The 22,824-nt window shown below is 46.7% G+C and overlaps 1 protein-coding gene across 14 annotated transcripts in view; it reads right to left on the bottom strand.

Annotated features, from left to right (window-relative positions):
* The window catches only part of Fbrsl1 (fibrosin like 1), an 83,704-nt gene that overhangs the window by 16,635 nt on the left and 44,245 nt on the right, over positions 1 to 22,824 (bottom strand). For 11 of the 14 annotated variants that reach the window (XM_087903682.1, XM_048447469.3, XM_048447468.3 and 8 more), the window contains 2 exons: positions 14,586 to 14,615; positions 1,530 to 1,575 (listed from right to left, as the gene is read on the bottom strand). In XM_087903682.1, coding sequence (XP_087759808.1) covers positions 1,530 to 1,575; positions 14,586 to 14,615 — 76 coding nt within the window. The remainder of the gene's footprint in view (positions 1 to 1,529; positions 1,576 to 14,585; positions 14,616 to 22,824) is intronic. The other 3 variants (XM_048447463.3, XM_048447465.3, XM_085680166.2) reach the window with 1 other exon arrangement.

The raw sequence follows: 22,824 nt of genomic DNA, 5'->3' as shown, positions 1-22,824 counted from the left end.
GTCTCCGGAGTGCTGGGATTAAAGACGTTAGCCACCACGTTCAGCTTTTAAAGATTTATTTATTATGCAGTGTTCTGCCTGCAGGCCAGAAGAGGGCGCCAGATCTCATTACATATGGCTGTGAGCCACCATGTGGGCACTGGGAACTGAACTCAGGACCTCTGGAAGAGCAGCTAGTGCTTTTAACCTCGACGCCATCACTCCAGCCCAATAACCCATTTTTAAAGTTGTTGTGAGGCTTGCTTTTCTTTTTTCTTCCCTATCTTTATTTTATGTGTATGAGTGTTTGACTGCATGTATACCTGTACACCACCAGATTGCCTGGTGCTTGTGGAGGCCACAACTGGGCATCAGATCATCTGGAACTAGAGTTGCAGATGGTTGGGAGCCACCATGCGGGTGTTGAGAATCAAACCCTGGCCCTTTGGAAGAATAATCAGTGCTCTTAATCTCTCCAGCCCCTTCTTTTTCTTTTAAAATAAATATTTTTTAAATCATGTGTTTTTAAGGTGTGTGTCTTTGTATGAATATATGTGAGTCCAAGTGTCTGAGGGAGAGAAGAGGCATGATCCCTTGGAGCTGGAGTTACAGGCATTTGTGAGCTGCCTGAAGTGGGTCCTCTGATAGGGCAGTATAATTTCTTAACCATTGGGCCATTTCTCCAGTCCCACCTCTCCTCTCCATATATAGTCCTGGTTGTTTTGGAGCTTGCTCTGTAGACCAGGCTGGCCTCAACACAAGCTATTCCCTGTACCTGCCTCCCAAGTACTAGGACTAAAAGCATTCACTACTATGTCCAGCTCCCTTGCTTTTAAATATTTTCCTTCACATTGTGTCCACGAGCTTGTGTATGCATATGCCATGGTGCACATGTGGGACTCAGAGGACAGTCCTCTGAGTCGTCTGCTCTCTTCTTCTATCGTGTAGATTCAGGTCTTCAGGCACGGCAGCACCCTAACCACTGAACTACCTCACTAGCTCTTGCTTTTGGTGTTGGGAGACAAGTCTTGAATATTCTAAGCAAGTGTTTTACCACTGGGTTATCTCTTTAGCCCTCTTTGACTTTTTATTTTGAGATAGGGTTGCTTTAAGTCACACAGGATGGTCCTGAACTCACTCTACAGTCCACAATGGGCATCAAATTTTAATCCTCCTACCTCAGCCTCCCAAGTAGTTGAGAAGACAGTCCTGTGCCATGAGGCTCAGCTCTCATGACCCCATTCTGTAGAAAAGATTAAGGTTCTACAAGGACTTGTCCTAGGCTTGACACTTGTCCAACTACTACTTACTCCCTTGGCTGCAGCATTCATTAACATACACTCATGCAGCCACACATGCATGCATTGAGGCCTACTTCTTTCTGCAGTGTTCAGTGGAAGCTGTCCCTTACACTAAGACTGCTTCCCTTTGCCCCACTGTTTCTTGACCACCATCCCTACCCGATGGGATAAACAGACCCTCCCAAATTTCCTACTATTCTTGAGTCTCTTCAACCTGAGACCCATGTGCGGGGCTGGAGATACACTCACCTCTGTCAGATGCCGGGGCAAAGAGCTTCTCAGAGCCTACAGATGCCTGAGGAGAGAGAAGAGGCTAACAGGCTGGAGCTGAGAGTGACTATTCCCCATTGCCCCAGCAGAACCCAATCCCTGGTGTACTACACACTTCTGAGGAAGATACACATTTAGTCCTGCACTTGGAAGTGAGCACACATGTTTACAATGTTCAGAAGGCTCCTTTCTACTTAGAGCAATGGACTTCATCAAAATGGGGCATGTGATGGTCTTATGGTGGAATGATCTGAGAATGCCACCAGCCTGGCAGGTAACCCATCTCTGTGTTCAGGACTCTGTTGGGTCTCAGGCACAGGCTGAAGACAGAGAAGGGAGGAGGGTCTTTACTGCATATCCCTCTGGTCCTGCCCAGGACAGTGTCAACGCTGAGAAAGGTAGATGAATACATGGATGTGCACCCTTTAACACTGTCATTTAAAAATGTGCAGGCTGCACTGATCTTGGGATACATTCAGTTGTAGGTTATAGTTGGTTTTATTAGGTACCAGGTGGGAGATGTGCCATTCACATGCTGTAGTACAACACCATTCTCAAGGTCTGGGACTGGCCAAGTCAGGGCTCACGTAGTCCAAGCATGTGATCACTCTGAGGGAATCTGCTGTTCTTTTCCATTTCTCCTATAAAAACACACTTGTATATGTTGAACACTCACAGCTATGCAAGTAGGAGAATGTGGCCATGGAAAATGAACAGAGGGCCCATACTCTGAAGGACTTTGAAAACACTTGGTAAAGGAGGAGGATCTTTCTGTCTTCTTAGATCATTTCCTGAATATGTCCTCAAAAAATCATGCTGAAACTCTTAATGTGATGGCACAAGCAAGTTGATCTATGGGCACTGAAGAAATGTGTGAAGTTCTGGTGAATGGGATCAGTGTGCCCTAATGCTGGAGGCCCTGGAGAAGTCCCTGCCATCCCACCACGGAAGGACACAGGGAGTGCCCTCTGTGAACAGGAAGGACACTGGGAGTGCCCTCTGTGAACAGGAAGGACACTGGGAGTGCCCTCTGTGAACAGGAAGGACACGGGGAGTGCCCTCTGTGAACAGGAAGGACACGGGGAGTGCCCTCTGTGAACAGGAAGGACACGGGGAGTGCCCTCTGTGAACAGGAAGGACACGGGGAGTGCCCTCTGTGAACAGGAAGGACACGGGGAGTGCCCTCTGTGAACAGGAAGGACACGGGGAGTGCCCTCTGTGAACAGGAAGGACACGGGGAGTGCCCTCTGTGAACAGGAAGGACACGGTGAGTGCCCTCTGTGAACAGGAAGCGTTAGCTACCAGACACCAGATTATCCTGTGCCCACCTGATCTCAGAGTACCGCTCTCAGCAGTGAGCTGTGAAATTCTGTTATTTATAACTGCTATGCCACACATGTGGGTGGGTTGGGGGAGAGTCTCCATGGAGCAGTGCTTTCCCTACAACCAAACACAAAACTTTTCATCCACAAAAATGAGGCCTTGGGTTTCTAGTTTTCACCTGAAGCCCCAAGACTGTCTCTGCTTCTCCCTGTTCTGTACCTGCATGCAAATACTGTCATACTGCATGGGGTTCATCAAGACTGCTGTGCCCACCTAGTGCAGTGTGCCTCTTGAACAGACCTCAGACACTGCTTCAAAAAAGAAGCAATTATGAGATGTCATGCGTCAACCACAGACATGTATACACAAGGTGCTTGTGTATATATTCTGTACATGTATGTGCACAAATTTTGGGTGCCTATACTGTATAGGCATACAGTTGATCATGTGTAAGCAAGTATATGGGTAGACACATTGGTGTACATGTTTACATATACTGGCATACACAGTGAGTGTGAGTGTGTGTGTGTGTGTGTGTGTGTGTGTGTGTGATTATGATTATGTCAGTAAGGCCTTAGGAAGGTCTGGGGGGACACATGTCCACTGGAGATTGGTAGAGTTCTGTGGATCTGGGACCATGTCCCCGGCTCAAACTCTCCTATTTTATGATTTTACAAAGAAGGAATTCATTTATCACTGAAAGTGATGGCGTAGCTTCTGTAGGGAGAGGGAGGACAGGCTTGTCCCAAGGGAATTCATGGGAGAGACAGCTCAGAAGAGGCCTCATCCCAAGAGGCTATATATGGAGGACACTTGGCACACCACATTGCAGCTCTAACTACAACTTCCCCAGCTCAAATCCAACAGAACAACATCAGAATGCCCTTACTGTCCACAGAGTCTCTAAGTGGACTAGTCCAAGGCCTGGGGTGAGAACATCCCAGGGTTTATCAATAGGCAACAAAGTGGACATAGCGTCTACCTCAGCACAACCAGGGAGAGCTGTGGACACAGGCAATATGATGAATCTCAAGTGCTCAAAGAGCACATGCTGCAAGATGCCATCTGCATTCAAGGAAGTTTAAGGCAGCCAGAGGGTGCTGCGACTTGGTGGGTGCTGTCAGAATGCATCAAATTGGTTGTTTAGGTGCATTTTATTGGCCATAAACTACAATTCCCCAATCAACAAAAAGATGTGGTGTTGAAGCTTGAGAAGACCTAGGGGAGTACCCAAGCATGTCTATGGGAGGCACTCCCACTTGGGAGAGCACAGAGCTCACTGTTCTCCATGTCAAAATAATTCCAGACAGACCTCAGACAGGAATGTAAGAAAGACTGGAACAATATAAAGCCATCATGAGTATGAAAATAGGGCCTTTCCTACCCACACCTCAAGAGTTCATGCCACAGAAGAGGCAACAGATTTAAGCCTTTGACATCCCTACCTGTACCCCAGGGCTCTAGTAATGGCCAGGTCAGTAAACCACCCTTGAACTGCACTGATCATAAACATGCTTAAATAAGGATCCATTTTCCTTCTTTCTGATTGGTAAAGTTAAGAAAAACCCCAGAACACTGGACCTGGGCAGAGAAGACCAGGGTTCAATTCCCAGCAACCACATGGTGGTTCACAATCATCTGTAACTCTGGTCCCAAAGATTTTCTGGCCTCTTTGGCACATATTGTACAATGTACCTGCACATATATCATTTTTTGTTTGTTTGTTTGTTTGAGACAGAGTCGCATTTTGTAGCCTTGACTGGCTTGGAACTCACTGTGTATACCAAGACCTCGAATTCAGAGATATACCTGCCTGCCTTTGCCTTCTGGGTGCTAAGATTAAAGGTGTGCACCACCACCCCCGGGATTTTATTTTTCTTTTTTTCTAGTTAAAAAAGAATACCCCAGAACAGTGAGAGGCAGAACTCACAGGACTGGACAGAGAGGTAGTGAGCAAGGAGGCAGGGCCCTATCCATAGGCTACTCTGACCACCCAGTTTTGCTCTCTCCTGGTGACAGGCTCCTGTCTTTGATGCGGGGATACTTACTACAAGCTGGGTGACTATAGTGCACAAAGTAGTAGTAAAGCACAGAGCAGCCACCTCGACCTCACATACCAGAGTTTTCAGTGTTCTGACCTTGGACTTCCAGTCTCAATAGTGAGCTGTGAACTTCTATAGTCAATAAGCCTCTGTGCTATGTCACACACATGATATGGAACCAGTGATGTTCCCTGGAGATGAAGGAGGTGCCAGGACTGGGTAGGAAGAGAGGCTACAACCCAACCTGTAGCTTCAGCTGTTACTTATCACTGCTGTCTGCAGACAGGCACATCAGGGTCTTAGAAATGACCGGGCATTGCCTCTTACTGCCTTGCTCTGTCTACCAGGACACCCAGGGTCCCATACCTGTCATCATCCTATCAGAGCTAAGGCAGGTCACTTGGTCATCAGTTCCTGTACCATTCTGGCTAGCTTAACTTTTAAAGTTCTTTACAACAAACCAAATAAGTACAAGTGGCCCCCAGTGGTGAAAATTTTAGGCTCTCCCCAGACCAGAGCCCAAACTTCTCTATGGCTGTGGTGGAATTGTGTAGAACCCCCAGACCCCCTTCCTATCCTATTCTTCTGGACACAGGGCTGCCCCTCTAGAGTCCTGTCAGACTAGGGCTACTGTCCTGTAGCCCTGTGTCTACAGCCTCCTTATGTGTACCAGCCCTGGGAACCTACATAACCAGCCCCACAAGGCACCAGAAGACAGCAACCAGCCTCCCTCTGAAGAGGCTGCCCTGGGATTTTCACTACAGGCCCTCTAGGTGCCACCAAATCCTTAGTGCAGGAAATTTCAGCAAGACCATCTGGACCTCTCTGCTCCAAGTGAGTTTGGAGCCCAAGCTACCTCCTGTAAGCTGAAAAGGAAGAACCCTGACCTCTCAGACAGGAAAATGAAACAAGCCATCAAGATCAAGATCTGCAATCCCAGATCCAACCCAAAAGGTAACTTTCAAATCCCAAGACTTAAGACCCTGTTCCTCAGCACAAACAGTAAGCAGCAACGAAAGGACCTGAGTTTAGGTGAAGAGAGGGAGGGCAGGGTGACCCCTGCTCTACCTCCTCTAATTGAGACCTTAAGAATATCCTGGAGAGCCAAGGGGAGTAGTGAAGGGGTGGGGAGCAGAGGGGGGAAAGCAGGGGTGGCATATTCTTCCCATCACAGGACAGACATGGCATGGTCACAACCAGTTCTCTCCCTCCACAGGCAAATCTGCTCAGGAAGACCATGGGTGCAGGCAGGAATCCTAGTGCTTTTTAGGGTTTTGAATACATGGCCAGGATGGTTATCCTGTTCCCAAAAGCTCTGACCCAGAAGACCCCAGTTTCCAGAACCTCTGGGGAAACCAGGGGTGTCAGTGGCACAAATTTGAGCTGCAAGTACAGAGATGTCCCTTCAGTCTTTTCCTTTCTGCCAAACTTCAGAACTGACTAGTTAGACCAAGACGGGTGAAGTCTCACCGGGTTTCCAACCCTGTGTTCATAACTTTCTGGGCATTATCTACAGGGACGTGACTCAGGCATGCAGTCCTCCTCCAATCTTGGTTTGCAGCCAGAGTGCAGAATAAGAAAATACGGTCACTTCGTGCCAAGGAGCATGTGGGAAATCCCTAGCTTGCAGGCTTGTGGCTCCACGCAAAAGGCATGTCTGGTAGGAAGACACCACTAATCCTCTGAGGAGGCTAGGGTCATCCCTTGCTTTGTTTGAGACTACCGGACCCTAGGGGCACCCTCAGATCAGACAGGAAGCGCAGGCTGCCGGCCGCATCCCGCCCCAAACAAAGAACTCAACTCCAGTCAGGTAAGCAAGGCACCATACAGCCGGTGGCGGTGGCCCACTGCGCACAGGGGTGCAGACAAAGGCGCCCCCCCCCACTGTGCATCACCTGACTACACCGCAAGTCCAACGGGCCGGGACCCTCGCCAGACAACACCCCTACCACTTGCCACCACATGCGCCCCGGGTGCAGCTTGGAGAACACAGAACACGGGTATTCTGAGCGACCTGGTCTAGCAGAGGATGCAAGAATGAGCGGGGCTCCCAGGGTCGTCCTGTTGCCCATTCTTCAAAGGATTCGGTGCTTCCCCGCCCGCGAAGCCAGAAGTCCCGCTTTGCTCTTCAGAGCCCACAACACACACTGACCTCGGGGGTACCCAGATCCCACGCGCTCCGGAGCGTTCCTCGAAGGTCTGAGCCCTAGGCGCGGTACTGGCATGGGTGGCAGGGAAACTCCTATGGGCCTGCTACCCAGCTAGCCTCTTTCTGCATGTTCTGCTCAGCCGGACCTCGGACGCGCGGGGTACACAAGCCCCAGCACCTTCTTTGAGCGCTACGGGCGCTCTGGGAGCAGCTGCCAGGAGCCACCGGGTGGGCGGGGTGGCGGTGGCGCGGGCAGGCGGGGCGCTATGTGGGCGGGAGACGGGCAGGCCCAACTAATCCAACCCCGAGGCGTGGATCCGTCCTAGCTGGGCCAGTGGCTTTATCCTGGCTGTTTGATCTGTCCTGGTACCCCAGGCTCTAGGTACATCAACCACAAGAAATGCCCGTGAGCTTGATTCAACGTTCATCTTAAAAATAAGTTACAGACAACTGATACTCTGCTTACATTAGGGGAAACAGAGCCAGAAAGAAACATGACCTTTGGCAAGTCAATGTAGCTATTTTGCCTCACAGCTGTGCCATTATTTTCATTTTTCAGGCAAGAACACAGGATTGGAGAGTCACTGGAAGCCTGAGGTCCCTGTCGCCCATAGTAATCCCTGGTGGGGGCTGAAGGCAAGAACCACCGTTTGTGTATGGTCTGGGGTGGGGGCGGGTACATACAGGAAGAAAACTCCTGCAGAATGTTTAGCAACTGACTCTGACTCTGCTAACCTGCATTCATATGACCACATGCAAATTACATGAACATGCCTCTCACCTGTTCTGTCCTATTTGGGGTTTCTCTGTATAACAACCCAAGCTGTCACTTGCTTCATAGACCAGGCTGCCCCTGAACGCACAAAAATCCACCTGTCTCCCAAGTGCTGGGACTAAAGGCATGCGCCACTACGACCTGGATTTTTTTTTTAAGACAGGACATTACTATGTAGCCCAACCTACTTCTACCTCAGTCACACAAATGCTGAGAATACAAGAACCATGCCTATTTTCACTCTACCAATTTCTGATGCCCTTTCTTGATGTGGAATTCCCCTCTGTATGCTGTGAATATGTTTTATTATCACTGGTTAATAAAGAAGCTGCTTTGAGCCTATGGCAGTACAGAATAGGGCAAGGCAGGAATTCCAAGCAGAGATAAAGGAGAAAAGAAAGCAGAGTCAGGGAGATGCCAAGTAGCTGCCGAAAGAGATAGTCACTGGAGAACATTACAGGTAAACTATGAGTCTCGTGGTAAAATACAAAATAATAGAAATGGGTTAATTTAAGATGTAAGAATTAGCTAGAGATATGTATGTTATTGGCCAAACAGTGTTGTAATTAATACAGTTTCTGTGTGATTATTTCAGGTCTGGGTGGCGGAAGCAAACAAGCAGCCTCCTACTACAAAAAAATAAAGAAGCTGCTTTCGGCCAATGACTTAAAAGAATAAAGCTAGGCGGAAAATCTGAACAGAGAGGCAGAGAGAGAGTAGGCAGAATCAGGGAGACACCATGTAGCTGTCGAAGGAGACATATGCCAGAACTTTACCTGGTAAGCCACAACCTTGTGGCAATACACAGAATAACAGATATGGGTTAATTTAAGATGTAAGAGCTAGCTAGAAATACACTAGAGTCATTGGCCAAGTGGTGTTGCAATTAATATAGTTTCTGTGTGATTATTTCAGGTCTGGGTAGCTGGGAATGAACAAGCAGTCTCCGCCTACACAATCTTGCCAGTACTACTCACCTCTCCAGGGTGGAACCTAGCAAAGAATCCTGTGTCATGTCATACCTAAGGGTGTTTATTGTAGCTCCTGAGGGGAATCAAGATGCCTCCTTGTAATAGGAAGTGAAAATGTATTAACATGCCTATATGTGCATGTATGGGAAATCTTTCCATCCATGACTCTCTCTTCTCTCATCAAGCCCACCAAAACCAAAAAACGAAAACAGTCATGGCACTTCTCAAAGCTAGTGACAGTCAGAAACAAGAAAACCTGACAAATACCAGACACAAATGGTGTGGGACAATGGTCTGTATTCTGTCAATTATATTTTAGATAAATGCTGATTGGCCAGTAGCCAGGCAGGAAGTATAGGTGACAACCTGGCAGGAAGTAGAGGCGGGTCAATGAGAACAGGAGAATTCTGGGAAGAGGAGTCAGCTTTCTGCAGTCCTGTCCTGGCCACAGAAGAAGCAAGATGTGACTGCCCTGCCAAATAAGGCACTCAGCCACGTGGCTAACACAGATAAGAATAATGGGCTAATGTAAGTTGTAAGAGTTAATAAGAAGCTTGAACTAATTGGCCAATCAGTTTACAACTAATGTAGACCTCTGTGTGATTTCTCTGGGACATAACAACTGCAGGAACCAGGCAGGACAGAAAACCCAGTCAACACCCAAAGCCTGTGTGCACCCCAGAGTACCCTGAAGTAGTTGGGGGCTCTGAGCTCATTCCACATCTTTTCTCCATCATTTGATTCTTGGAATGTATCTTGGAGTCTATCATATATAAGGCAGGGCAACACTGCCTTGGGTACAGTTTACCAGTTCTATCTATCTAACCCAGGGCTGAGGTTTGATGTCTCATTAGTTGGTTCTGAAGCTTCTGCCCGACCCCCTTTTGTCCTGTAGCCTGGAGATACTACCTGAAGCTGGCTGGACTCATTTCTCTCTTTCCCTGAAGTAGGGACCATCCTATTGGTCTCCATTCAGGTGCTCCCACTTAGAGAGATCATAAAGTCAGCAGGCAGAGGGTCCGTGGGTATCTGTAGCCAGTTAGAAAGGAAGTGGATCCTCTCCAAGCCACCACTAGAAATTAGGTACCTGCCTGGAGGGGTAAGGGTGGCCACAGGGGCCACTCAACTTGGTAACCAACATCTGCACAGCAAACTTTGAAAGAGGACACACAGCTGCCACTCACTGGGGCATCCATTTTTTTCTGACCTGCCCAAGCACTCAACAGACCCAACCATGAGTACAATTGGTAGTGACTCTGGGCCACAGCCTCCTACTGTGCATAGGTGATGCACAGTGGGATCCTATAATACCCATGGGGTCCAGAAATGTCTGTTCCCCTCTCAGGACATCCTCACTCCACGCTGGCTCTATTGCTAAGCTCTGAGGTAGGAACAAGGCACCCAGAACAGAAATGCCCATATCCCCTTTCCACACACTTCCTGCATTTAGCCCACCTAAACTATCACCTGCTACTTGCTATCCAGGGCCCTTGACCCCCCTCACCTCCCTACTACTCATATCTCCTCACTGGACCCCCCACTCATAGTAGGAAGGTTTTGACCTTTAGAGACCTTGCCTTCTAACAAAGATGGCAAGTCAGGGATATCTTGGGGTTGTCTGGAGCCCAGGAAATACCCACCACATAGTGGTAGATGCCTCTGTACCCTTGGACCCCTTGCCCCCTGCTTAATGGAACTCCTGGATATCAGTCCAACAAAAGGTGCCCATGCAGAGGTGAACAAGGTGCCAGGCAGCTGGAATCCAGAGGTGTCCAACTTAGGGACCAATCATCAAAGCCCAAGGTACACTGCTGGTTGGATTCTTTGCCAACTTGATACAAGCCAGCATTGTGAAAAGAGGAAACCTCATTTGAGAAAATGTTTCCATCAAATTGACCTGTGGGACATTTTCTTGATTAATTATTCATGTGGGAGGGCTCAGCCAAGTGTGGGAGTGCCATCCCTAGGAAAACAGAGCAGCATTCCTTAGAAAGTAGGCTGAGTAAGCCATGGGGAACAAGCCAGTGAACAGCGCTCCTCTGTGCTCTCTGCGGCAGCCCCTGCTCCTGGATTACTGCTGAGTTCCTGCCTTGACTTCCTATAACTAAATAATATTTTATCACAGCAATAGAAACCTAAGACATACACAGTGTAGCAGAGGTCTGCAGACTTCAGTCATATCATGCCCTTGAAGTCACTCTAGAAGGGATATCACCCCTGGAGGGACGCAGTCTCCACTGCTGTGCTTAACCTGTGCTGTCCCTTACAAGATGACCCACACAGGGTCTCTTTACCTCTGGAAGGATGTTCTTGGTGGCCCCAGAGTGTAAGAAGAGTCTCCTAGTGGACATCTACAAATGGACTGCAGACGGTCCCAGAGACTGGCTAGCCACAGGGCTGAGGTCACACGTACTTGGGAGGAGTCTTGGCTAGATGGCTGGCATCTAGGTCCATTTGGGCCAAGACCTAATGGGCTGTCTTATGAGGCCCTACACAATTTTCACTGATATTTTTCCAATAGAAAAAAAGGCAGTTAGATACTAGTCACAGCCCTGAGAAGGAGCCATCTGTCTGCCCACTCCTGAGCCTGTAGCTAGAACTCCTTGCACTGCCAGCTGCCATAGGAGAGTGTAGCCCTGGTAGGCGGAGGTGCACAGCTATCTGTGCAGGGCCAGTAGTGCCTGTGGGATGCTGAGCTTCAGGAGACAGAGAAGTAAAACATCTATAAGAAAGAATTTGCCTAGTGTCTGCATTCTGACCTACAGTAGAGCTCCAGGCTTGTCTCTGGGGGAGGGACATTGAGTACCAGAGTACTAGGCTCAGGCCTTGACTACAGGACCACCCTATCTGTGTGAATTGTCCAGCTCCACCAGCATGCCCAGGCTCCCTTTCCTGCTACTACAGGGCTAAGCCTATCTGAGTCATTGCCAAGGCTCCTATACAATGAACTTATTGTGCACCGCCCCCACCCCACCCCCACTCCTAGCCACCTCACTACAGGGTCTCTCTATGACCCTGCTGTCCTGGAACACACTATGCAGACCATACCAGGATGGGCTCAAACTCACAGATCTGTCTGCCTCCGCCCTAATGAGGGTCTAGCCACCACTTGTCAGCGACCCTGTTCACTTCTTCCAGGCCACATGTACCAGGGAATGTGAATCAGTGCTGTGATAAGCACAGGGATCCCTGTGAATATGGCTGCTGGAAGGCTCTCTCCCTCCCAAGTTCCAGGATCCCCTGTGAATATGGGCTGCTGGAAGGCTCTCTCCCTCCCAAGTTCCAGGATCCCCTGTGAATATGGCTGCTGGAAGGCTCTCTCCCTCCCAAGTTCTAGGATCCCCTGTGAATATGGGCTGCTGGCAGGCTCTTTCCCTCCCAAGTTCTTGCTGCATTGGAAAGATAGAGACATCGCCACCTCAGAAACACCTCAGTAGGGAACTTGGCCTTGGTAAAGCTATTCCCAAGAGGGAGACAGGATCTGACCACCTGAGACTTAGCATTGTGAGACGGGAAGTACATGTCTGGACCCTAATTCACAGCCCCTGTACTCAGGATCTCAGCATCCAGGAAGTCAGCATCTTTCTTGTGGCAGGAATTGAAATGTCTGGGCTATGATCTGTACCTGTGGTAATGGGGGTACTTGGGAGGATACAGCTCCCATGTGAAGCCCTTTGCTATACACTGAGCCATTGGGGATGGTAGCCTCAGGAGTGATAAGAAATGGCAATCATGATTGCTACAGGATAGTGACTTCGCTGTAGTTTAGGTGTGTAAGTAGATAAGGCCCCTAGAAGGGAACCTTAGGTCAGGGTGTCGCTTTTCCATAGACCCAAGTTTCTCCAATAGCGCTCACTCTTCCTGGTCTATGCTCTCCCATTCCATTGGCTCCTGGGACCTAAATTACTGCCAGGAGTGAAGTTCTCCCTGGCTTCCACCTGAGGGATGAGATGATACATCACTGTCATACCTCTGGGCCTTTCTGTAAAAGATGCCAGGACAGTAAACCCATGTAGCCATCACAGAGAGATGCTCATGAAAAGATCAATCAATCTGAGTTAACAAAGCAGATGTGTAACCTGTCCCAAGGACCCATTGCTCCCTTAAAAAAAATCCCCAAGCAGCAGGTCACTCACTCTGCGGGCTTCTGTGTCCCTTATATATGCCAGTTCAACTCCACTAAGACCAACTACAGTGGTAAAACAGAGATACTGTGGGATGGGACAGGTGCTACCCTGGCTACCCTAGGGACCCTGGCTTATTCCTCTTGTTCAGAGGGATGTGAGTGAAGGTGACAGGTGTGCTCTTCTACTCTCCTCGGCAACTACCCTTCCCCAGGACCCCACTTCACCCCTCCATGGTAGACTTCTCTGAAGACCCCACAGCCCTTCTGGTTACCTGCCGTCAGATGGGTGATGGATTTGTTTCCTCTAAAAGACAGGATGAAGGGACAGGAGCTTGAAACCCCTTCCTGTTTTCCTCCTATCCCATATGCTCTGAGTGGCTCTGGATATGCTCCAGTTTCTCTGGATTACAGAGAAAACTTTTTCCTAAAGTTAGCTTTATACCAAGGGATCTGCAGGCTCAGCACTTTCCCAGGTGCTTGCCTAATGTCTGTATAATGCTTCTGTCAGTGAAGGAGGCAGCAGTTCTAGATGGGAGGGGCACAACTCTTTCCCATAAGTCTCCGACCCTGAGCCCCAGTGGCTCCTTGTGGACATACTGATCTCCAGGACTTTTTTTCCAGGCAAGTTTTGTTCAAGGGACCTGTGAGGAGAGCCTGCACTGCAGAGGGACACAGTGGAGGCAGCACAGGGACTTGAAACCTCATGAGACAGGCATGTAGCCGCCAGAGCCAGAATGGCCTGATCCTGGATCCTGTTAATGTACCTTTGACAATCTGGGATCAGTTGAGTTGAACCTGCCAAAACCTACCAAGAGGTCAGACAGACACGGCTCCATGGAGCCCTGCACTACAAAGAAAGTATGCATTAGCAGGCACCAGACATCCTTAATGCACCTGAAGATCCACATACATATATAAAACCCTTTTCACAAAAACTTGCCTCAAACCAAAGTCTAAGCGTAACTTCTATCCCCCTCCCACGCCCTGTATCTGGAACACATCTCCCTCTGTGTCCTCTCCTCTATATTTGGGATTGCCATATCAAACCCAGGCTACATGCATCCCAGTTCTCTTGGCTAGGCCTTTATTTGCTCAGAGGCCAAGGCCAGTAAGACAGGACCCTGAACCTGCTGCCCCTACCCACTTGATAAGTGTGACTTCTGCTAAGTCCCTTCCCTTAACCATCTGTGATAAAGTGCTACCTGGAGGGCTCCAGAACCCAGGGAGGCCCTGAGCAGTGGTGGTGGTAGCAAGTTACTCCAACACTCGGCGCTGAGCAGCACAGACCCTGGATTAATGGGGATGCTCTGTTCTAAGAGTAGAATGCAATAGTGACCAACAGCCCCCACCTCACCTCCCTGGAGGTACCTGCATCTGCTCAGCAAAAGCCCTGCTATCCTCCTTGAGGTCAGCCAGTGCCTAGGGCGACCTCCACCAGTGTTTCAACAACAGCTGCCTATTTGAGGTCTACTTTTGGGATGCCTAAGCCACTGTCATGGCATACCCAGCCAGGAAGAAGCTTCCTACACTGCCTATCTAATAGAGAGAACTCTTCCTAGCTTTCAGGGCCTGCCCTGCTTTAGGGAAGGTTGGTGGAGTGGGTATCCCAGGTCAGTCCATAAGAAAGGGAGGAGAAGAGTCAGGCTCACCTTGTCATCCATGCCACTCTCACTGTCGCACTGTGGGGGAGAGAGAGAGAGAGAGAGAGAGAGAGAGAGAGAGAGAGAGAGAGAGAGAGAGAGAGAGAGATGAGTCAGCGCCTTCCATACTACCAGAGTCACAAGGCTACAGGGTCCAGGTGTACATTCCCAGCTATATCTCATCCAGGAGAAGCAATGGGAAGGAAGAGGGACAGATGAAAGGTATAACAAAGCTGGCTTGTCTCAGGGTAGGTAGATTCCAGTTCCCTAGGGCCAGGCCAGACTCTGGAGCTTCTGAATGCCAGGAGATTTGGGGAATGTGCAGGGAGCTTTTCCCAGTCCAGATGAACTCAGCGATCCCAGGAAATCCCAAGGGCTTCACCCCATGATGAGGTTTTGTGAGGAGAGCCCAGGTTGAAGGAGCATTTCCCCCTACCCTCCTCCGCCACACTCTTACTGTCAGGCAACAGCCACAACAGCTGTTCTACGCCCAGATGAGATGGGGTACAGAAGAGACAAGTGGTACCACAAAGGCCCATGAAGCAGCGAAAGTGACACAATGCCCAGAACATGCTCCTTCTCCTGGTATGAACACAGGAATTTAACTGGAGATGGCAGCATCCCATCCAGCTGCTCTGTCCTCTGGAGAAGAGCATACTTGAGCTGTGTAGCCTTGACAAGTCCCTTAACCTCTCAGTGCCTCAATCCATGCTTCTGTAAAGCAGGGACAACAGCTTCTCTTGGTGGGAATGTAAGGGGTAAAGGAAAGTGAGTGGCCTTCAGTTTGGACTTGCCTGGGTGAAGCTCAGGGCAGTCAGACTGTAAGAGATCCATTTGTGAGTTAACTCAGGATTGTGACAATCAAGAGAACAAATCTTTATTTCCTGTTTTCAGGAAGCAGATTTGAAAAGGAATCACTGCTAGAGAACAATGCAGTTTCCTCTGAGATAGAAAGGGGGAAAACTTGCTAGCAACTACAATTATGATACATTCACATCAAATGAATTATATGGCTGAAAATAAATCTCCGAGACACACGAGATAGAGATTGGGTTATAGTCAGACACGTGTGGTACTAGCTTTATAAGTTGTACTCAACTTGATTACTACACATCATCAAATTATACTGCCTTCCACTGCCCTAATTGAAGGCCATAATGTCTTCAATGACAGTTGCTCATTGCAGCTGGAGCTCTACTCCAGCTCAAGGACAGCATGCCATACAGCTGGGATGGGCATGTGGAGGTTTTCTGAGGCTGGTAGGCTTCACACCTGCAGCTCACGTATCCCTCCATTCATTCATGCAGTGTAGGTCATGCATGGCCAGGGTGAGCAGGGACCAAGACTCTGGATGCTAAGCCATGGGTGGGCATCATTTCCTAGACCAGTGGTTCTCATACTTCCTAAAGCTACAACCATTTAATACAATTTCCCATGTCATGGTTACCCCAAACCATGAAATTATTTCATTGCTACTTCATAAATGTAATTTTTCTACAGTTATGAACTGTGATATAAATATCTGATAAGCAGGATATCTGGTATGTGACCTCCAAAAGGGTAGTCAACCACTGTCCTAGAGTAAGGAAGACTCTTCAGCTGTGCACATGGCCAGGTCCCTCCCAAGATCCAAGCTTCACTGGCCTGTCTCAGCAGGCGCTCAGCAAGGACTAGGCCTGGACCCTTCAAAACCTTGGCACCCCTCTCACTGGGAGGTAGGCAAGATCTGGTTTTATAGCATATAACAGGGTCTGTGTTATAAAGGAGAGTTTGCAAATGAGGACATGATTGTGGGGGAAGGAGAGGTGACCAGACAGAGCTCGGGAAATAGGAGATGAGATTATGGAGGTGATTGGAACCTGAACATGTAAGGACATTCTAGTGCCTCTGGAAATAGAACAGTACAAATGCCATGAACAGCCAGCCCTTCAAGGTAGTCTTTTGCCAGGTCACTGAGCACTGAGACAGATGTGTGCAGGTAGAGTGGAGGTGGGATGGGACCTGACAGTCCTGCCTGGGCTGCCAGGACCTATGATCAGGTCTCTTACCATCAAACCTCGTTGTTAAACTGTCAGTGCAGCAGGTCAGAGCCCTGTGTGGCATGTTTGTAAGTGGAGCAGCCGGACGACAAATGAATCATCTGTGAGCATTACCCTCTGCTCCTTCTTCAGTACACCTGCACCAGACCTATGGCCAGCAATTCATAGACCTAGACTGGTCACAGACTGTCCCATGGCTTTCAGATTTGAAGCCAGACCAGCAGGGCTGAGCAGTAAAGCCTGACGAAGGGTAGCTTATGGTGTCTGCCAAGTAGAAGAACCCTCCAGAAGATACAGGAGAGGCTTTCCAGATCCTATAATTGTTAGACAATGCTATATCATCAGCCATATGTAGACAGGACCATAAACACAGTCATGTGATTAAGTACCACTGACTTAACATTTAACTGCAATGGAGTTAGAATTTAATTAGGGCAAGGTGGGGAAAAGAGATATATCTACCTTCTGAAAGCAGCCTAAGCCATGTACAGGTGCTGGAACAGAGGCCCTGGAGAGCCTGGCCCTGGTGTTAGCATGGACACACAACACTAGGACGGTGCTGGATATCTGGTATGATATATGTGTGATGGTATAGTAATAATAAGGTGCGGGAGAATTGTCTGTATTCTATCAATCATGTTTTAAATAATCGCTGATTGGCCAGGCAGGAAGTATAGGTGGGAAAACAGACAGGAAGTAGAAATGATGTAATGAGAACAGGAGAATTCTGGGAAGGGGGAAGCTGATTCCTCCCACTCCTGCCCAGAACACCGAAGCAGCAGGATGTGATCAGCCCCAGCTGAAAAAGGTACTGAGCCACATGGCTAAAATAGATCAGAATAATGGGTTAATATAAGTTACAAGAACTAATAAGAAGCCTGACCTAATGGGCCAATCAGCTTTACAACTTATAGAGATCCCTGTGTGATTTTCTTTGGGACCTAACAACTGTGGGGAAATGGGCAGGACAGAAAACCCAAAAAAGTAGGCCCCAACTCATTACAATAATACCATCACCATCATTACTACTTCTCCCATCCCCATCACCACTCTGATGGTTAATTCTGTGAACTTGACAGGATTTGGAATCACCTAGGAAACATACTTCCAAGCGTGTCTCTGAGGGTATTTCCAAAGAGGTTTCACCAAGGTGGTAAAACTCACCCTCAATACAGGTGACACCATCCCATTATCTAGAGTACTAGACTAAGAGAAAAGGAAAAACTGAGCTAAGTTCTTCTCTCTGCTTCTTGCTACTTTCTGAACCACGATGGACTGTTTCCTCTTAACTGTGAGCTCAAATAAATTCTTTTGTAATTTGCTTTTGCCAAGTATGTTGTCATAGGTTACAACAAAATAACTAAAAAAAACTGGAACCAAGAAGTGGGACTATTGCTGTGACATGCCCATGCAGTAATAGGTCTCTAGAATGGGTTTGTGGGAGTGCTGTTCAAGAGTCTGAAGCTATAGGCTAGAGAAGGCATAGAATGGTTTAAGCAGAACTTAATGGGCCATTTTGGTAAAGGAGTCTGGAAGACTAGAATGCCAAAAGAAAAAAAAAGCTTAGCCTAGTAAAAACTAGGCTCATTCAGAGAACAACAGGCCTTTACCAGAAACTGGGCTAGCAACTAAGGCGGGATGAGACAAGAACTCACTCTCTTTCAGTCTGAGGATTTATTTCTTAGAGGTAAGAGCTCTCTAGTGGCTTCGCTGCTTTGCTTTTCTGATCTTCAGGTTGAATTCCAATATCTGTCTCTGGGTTTTTATGATTTGTGCTACATTTGGCACTCAACGTTTGGGGTATGAATTCACAAAAATTCGTGAGTTTCAGAGGAGTTGTATAGGCCAGAGCTGCACATGGGGCTCCAGCCTCACCTGGCTAGGCTCCCTCTCCCCAGCCTCTGATCTAGTTTGGGATTTTATTGTTGTAGCCTTCAGATAGCCTCCAATACACGTGCTTTGTCTGAACAATCCCCTGTGTGTTTTTCAGACAGCTGGCTTTCTCTCCACTGTGGGTTGTAGACTCTCCCTTATCCCCTTCTCAGGCTGCTGCCAAACTAAGTAGCTGCCTTGAAATCCTGTCAGGCATTTACTGTTCCACACAACAGCAATCAGCCTCATACCCTCATCAACACCATTGGTAGATTTGGTAAGACAATTGAGAATTCTTAAAGTAAGAAATTAGTTCAAAAAGAGTTTTTCCCACATTAAAAAATGGAAAAACCATTACAATGGAGGGATTTGGGTCTCTATATAATAACATGCTAGACAGTTTGAAAATGGAATGATTAAATGAGAGGATATCTAATTTAAGTGAGATTTATATAATGTCAATTGTAAACATCATCATTTTTGTCTTATCGCTAAAAAAGCTGGTTAATCTGAGTGCTAAGATACAGGCTTTAGAAAAACCCAATAAAACAGACATAGAAGAATTTATTGGAGAGCCAATTTCAGCATTGCATTATAAGACCAGAGAGGAACAGTCAGGCAGTGGTGGTGTATGCCTTTAATTCCAGCACACAGAAGGCAGAGGCAGGCAGATCTCTGTGAGTTCGAGGCCAGCCTGGTATACAAGAGCTAGTTCAGGACAGGTTCTAAAACTACAGCAAAACCCTGTCTCAAAAAAAAAACAAAAACAAACGAACAAAACAAACAAAAATAATAAAGAGGAACAGCCTAAAGTTTTCAGACCAACCTTAATATATCCAGTAACCTTACAGTAACCAAATGGCAGAGGCTCCTGTGCCAATATTAGATTTAAGGAGATTCAAGGAAGCAATAGTTTCATATGGCATGCATTCATTTATTGTGAAGCAAATGTTAAACTCATAATCTGTAATAGAATTATCCCTAAAGACTGGATAAAATTAGTTAAGGGTGTTTTAGAACCTGGTCCGCAATTACAAAGGAGTACCTGGTTCAGAGAAGAGGCTAAGGTTATTGAACAGCAGAGGAAAGCTAGAGGAAGGGAAATCTCCCAAGATCAACTTCTTAGAGAAGGAGACTATGTTACTATAGAAAGGCAGGCTCTATGTGATGACCACACCCTGGGTTTATGCCACGTAGCTTTGACCACTTGGGACAGAATTGGAGAAATAGGAAAAAAATTTGAGACATTTACTAAAGTTATACAGGGCCCAATGGAAGCCTTACAAAGATTGACTTCAGGAGTAAATAGAATGATACAAAATTCAGAAGCTAGACAAATAATAATTCAATCTTTGGCTTTGTGAGTTTGAGGCCAGCCCGGTCTACAAGAGCTAGTTCCAGGACAGGCACCAAAGCTACGAAGAGATACCCTATCTCGAAAAAATACCAATTCTCTATGCAAAAGGATATTTAGGTTGTTAAAGGTAATGTCAGCACCTTTGTGCGACGCGCTTCCTGACCAGCAGGAATGAACGCCACTAAAAACGAGAATTCCTTCCCTGATCACGTCTTTATTCGGAGCATTTGATTGAGGAAAATTGGGGGAAGGGAAGATAGAGCAGGGACGAGAGAAAGCTTAGAGAGAGGAAGTTGAGCCCAGAGGCAGCTGCTTTTAAACGGTGGAGAGGCTTGAACGCTGTCCTGATTGGTTAATGCCATTCTGCTGTTCTGCGCATGTGCAAGCAAGGGTGCTCAGCCTCACGTGGCTAAGCCAGGTATGGGCTTGTGTACCTCCAAACTGCAGGACCACCTGTGCCTCCAGGTGGCTCCCTACACCTTTGGATGAATGGATCCGAGATACAACTAATATTGAATCTCATCAACATGATGATGCATAGATAGGAGAGGTGATTTCCAGAGGTTTGAGGAAAATCAAAATGTCAAATATTATAACTATGGCAAACAAGGTCACCTTAAAAGAGATTATAGATAGGGCTTTCCTAGAAACAATGTTTTTCTAAGAATAATCCATTCAGAATGCCCTTCCTTTCTATATTATGTGGAAGGTGTGGCAAAGACAGGCATTGGACTACTGAATATTCATGGTAATCTTTTGCTGTTGGGAAACTCCTCCATGAGGTACCTCTCACAGGCCCCAATGCCAAATCCGATTCAGTTATTTCCTGCCATTTTAGAGGAAATCTCCTCCCAGAGCAATTAAAGAACCTAATGCCTATTGTAAAAAAACATACTGTTCTGGATAATAGAACAATTATAGAAGAGAGAACAAAAAAATCAGGAGAAACCATAAAATGAGTATTTTGGAAAACTTCTATAAATGAACAAAGACTAAAATTAAAAATATGAGTAAATGATGTTGTCAGTGAAGGTCAGGCAGACACAGGTGCAGATATAACAATAATTTCATCAGAATATTGGCATCCAAATTGGCCTCTTCAGGATGTAAATGTTCAGTTTTTAGGGACTAGAACTTTTTCTCAGGTAAAGCAGAACACGAGATGGGTTGAATGTATAGGTCAGAAGGACAGAGGGGAATATTAAAGCCATATATGGCTAACATAGCAATGAATTTGTGTGGATGTGGTTTGTTACAGCAATGACACTCAGATTAATATTCCCCCAGTGTTAGAAACAAACCATAGATTAATTTACGTTTCTGGGGAAAATATTAAAAGGTTTTATAAAGAATAGTCATCGACCATTCAGGTTGTATAGAACAGGACACAACAGCTGCTGGTATTTCAAAGGCGCCAACAGCCCCATCTTTAAAATGGTTGACAGACAAACCTGTATGGGTTAAGCAATGGCTTTTAACAATAGAGAAACTGCAGGCTTTAGAACAGCTGGTACAGAAGCAGCTAGATAATCAACATATTAAGGAATCAGCCAGCCCTTGGAACTCTCTTATATTGTTGTTAAAATGAAATCTGGAAAATGGAGAATGGTAACAGATTTGAGAGCTGTTAAACTGGGCAATGGTGGCACATGCCTTTAATCCCAGCATTCAGGAGGCAGAGGCAGGTGGTTCTCTGTGAGTTCGAGGTCAGCCTGATCTACAGAGCTAGTTCCAGGACAGGTTCCAAAGCTACAGAGAAACCCTGTCTGGGGCGGGGGGGGGGGGGGGAGGGGAGGAGCTGTTAATGAGGTTAGTCAGCCAATACGCTCTCTACGGTCTGGAATTCCTCTGCCTTACAGAGGAATTTGCCTTCCTAGTGCCTACTTCTAATAATTCTCAGCCTTCAGCCTTCTAAAAGATATCAATAGAAAATTCTCCCACAGGGAATGTTAAATAGCCCCACCCTGTGTCAATAGCTTGTAAGTCAACCATTGGAAATGATACGTAAGGAATTTCTTAAATCTATAATTTACCATTACATGGATGACATTTTGCTATCTGATTCAAATGTATATACTTTTTAAATGTTTAAAGAAGTACAAATAATTTTGATGTATTGGGGATTACAAATTGCTCCTGAAAAAGCAGAGGAGATTCTATTAATTATCTAGGCTATAATATAGGTTTACAAAAAATTAGATCCCAAAGGGTGCAAATTAGGAGAGATTGATTGCAGACTCTTAATGATTTCCAAAGATTTCTAGGAGACATTTCCCATCTATAGCCCACTGCTAGGATAGGTCTTGATGACCTTATCAATTTAAATAAAACCTTAGATGGTGACAAAGATTTAAATAGTTCCAGGAAATTATCAGCTGAAGCTGAGATAGAATTGACTTTGATTGAAGAGAAAATACCAGAAGGCACATAGGGATCGTGTGGATCTGAATCTTAACTACATTCGGGTCATATTACCCTCCAAATATTCACCTACAGGAATTGTAATACAGAGGGAAGATATTATCTTAGAATAGATTTTTTTTATTTTCTCTCCTTCCTTCCTTCCTTCCTTTCTTTCTTTTTGAGACAAAGTTTCTCTGTAGCTTTGGAGCCTGTCCTAGAACTAGCTCTTGTAGACCAGGTTGACCTCGAACTCACAGAGATCCGCCTGCCTCTGCCTCCCAAGTGCTGGGATTAAAGGTGTGCACCACCACCACCTGGCCTGGCCTTAGAATAGATTTTTTACCAGGTAAACAGAGTGAAAAAAATAAAAAACTCATGTGGAAAAGGTCTCTGAGTTAATTCTAAGAGGAAAATTGAGACTTTGTCAATTAACAGGAAAGATTAGGCAAAAATTATATTTTAATAATGATGAAATTGACAAGTTATGGGCAGAAAGTGAACCCTGGCAAAGAGCTTGCAATAATTTTTTTTTGGAGAGATTAACAAGAAGCATCCCAAAAAAAACCCCAAGAGAAAT

Source organism: Myodes glareolus, chromosome 2 (assembly GCF_982192425.1).
Source record: "Myodes glareolus chromosome 2, mMyoGla1.1, whole genome shotgun sequence".
NCBI classification, from domain to species: domain Eukaryota; kingdom Metazoa; phylum Chordata; class Mammalia; order Rodentia; family Cricetidae; genus Myodes; species Myodes glareolus.
This window is presented reverse-complemented; position numbering and strand designations above follow the sequence as displayed.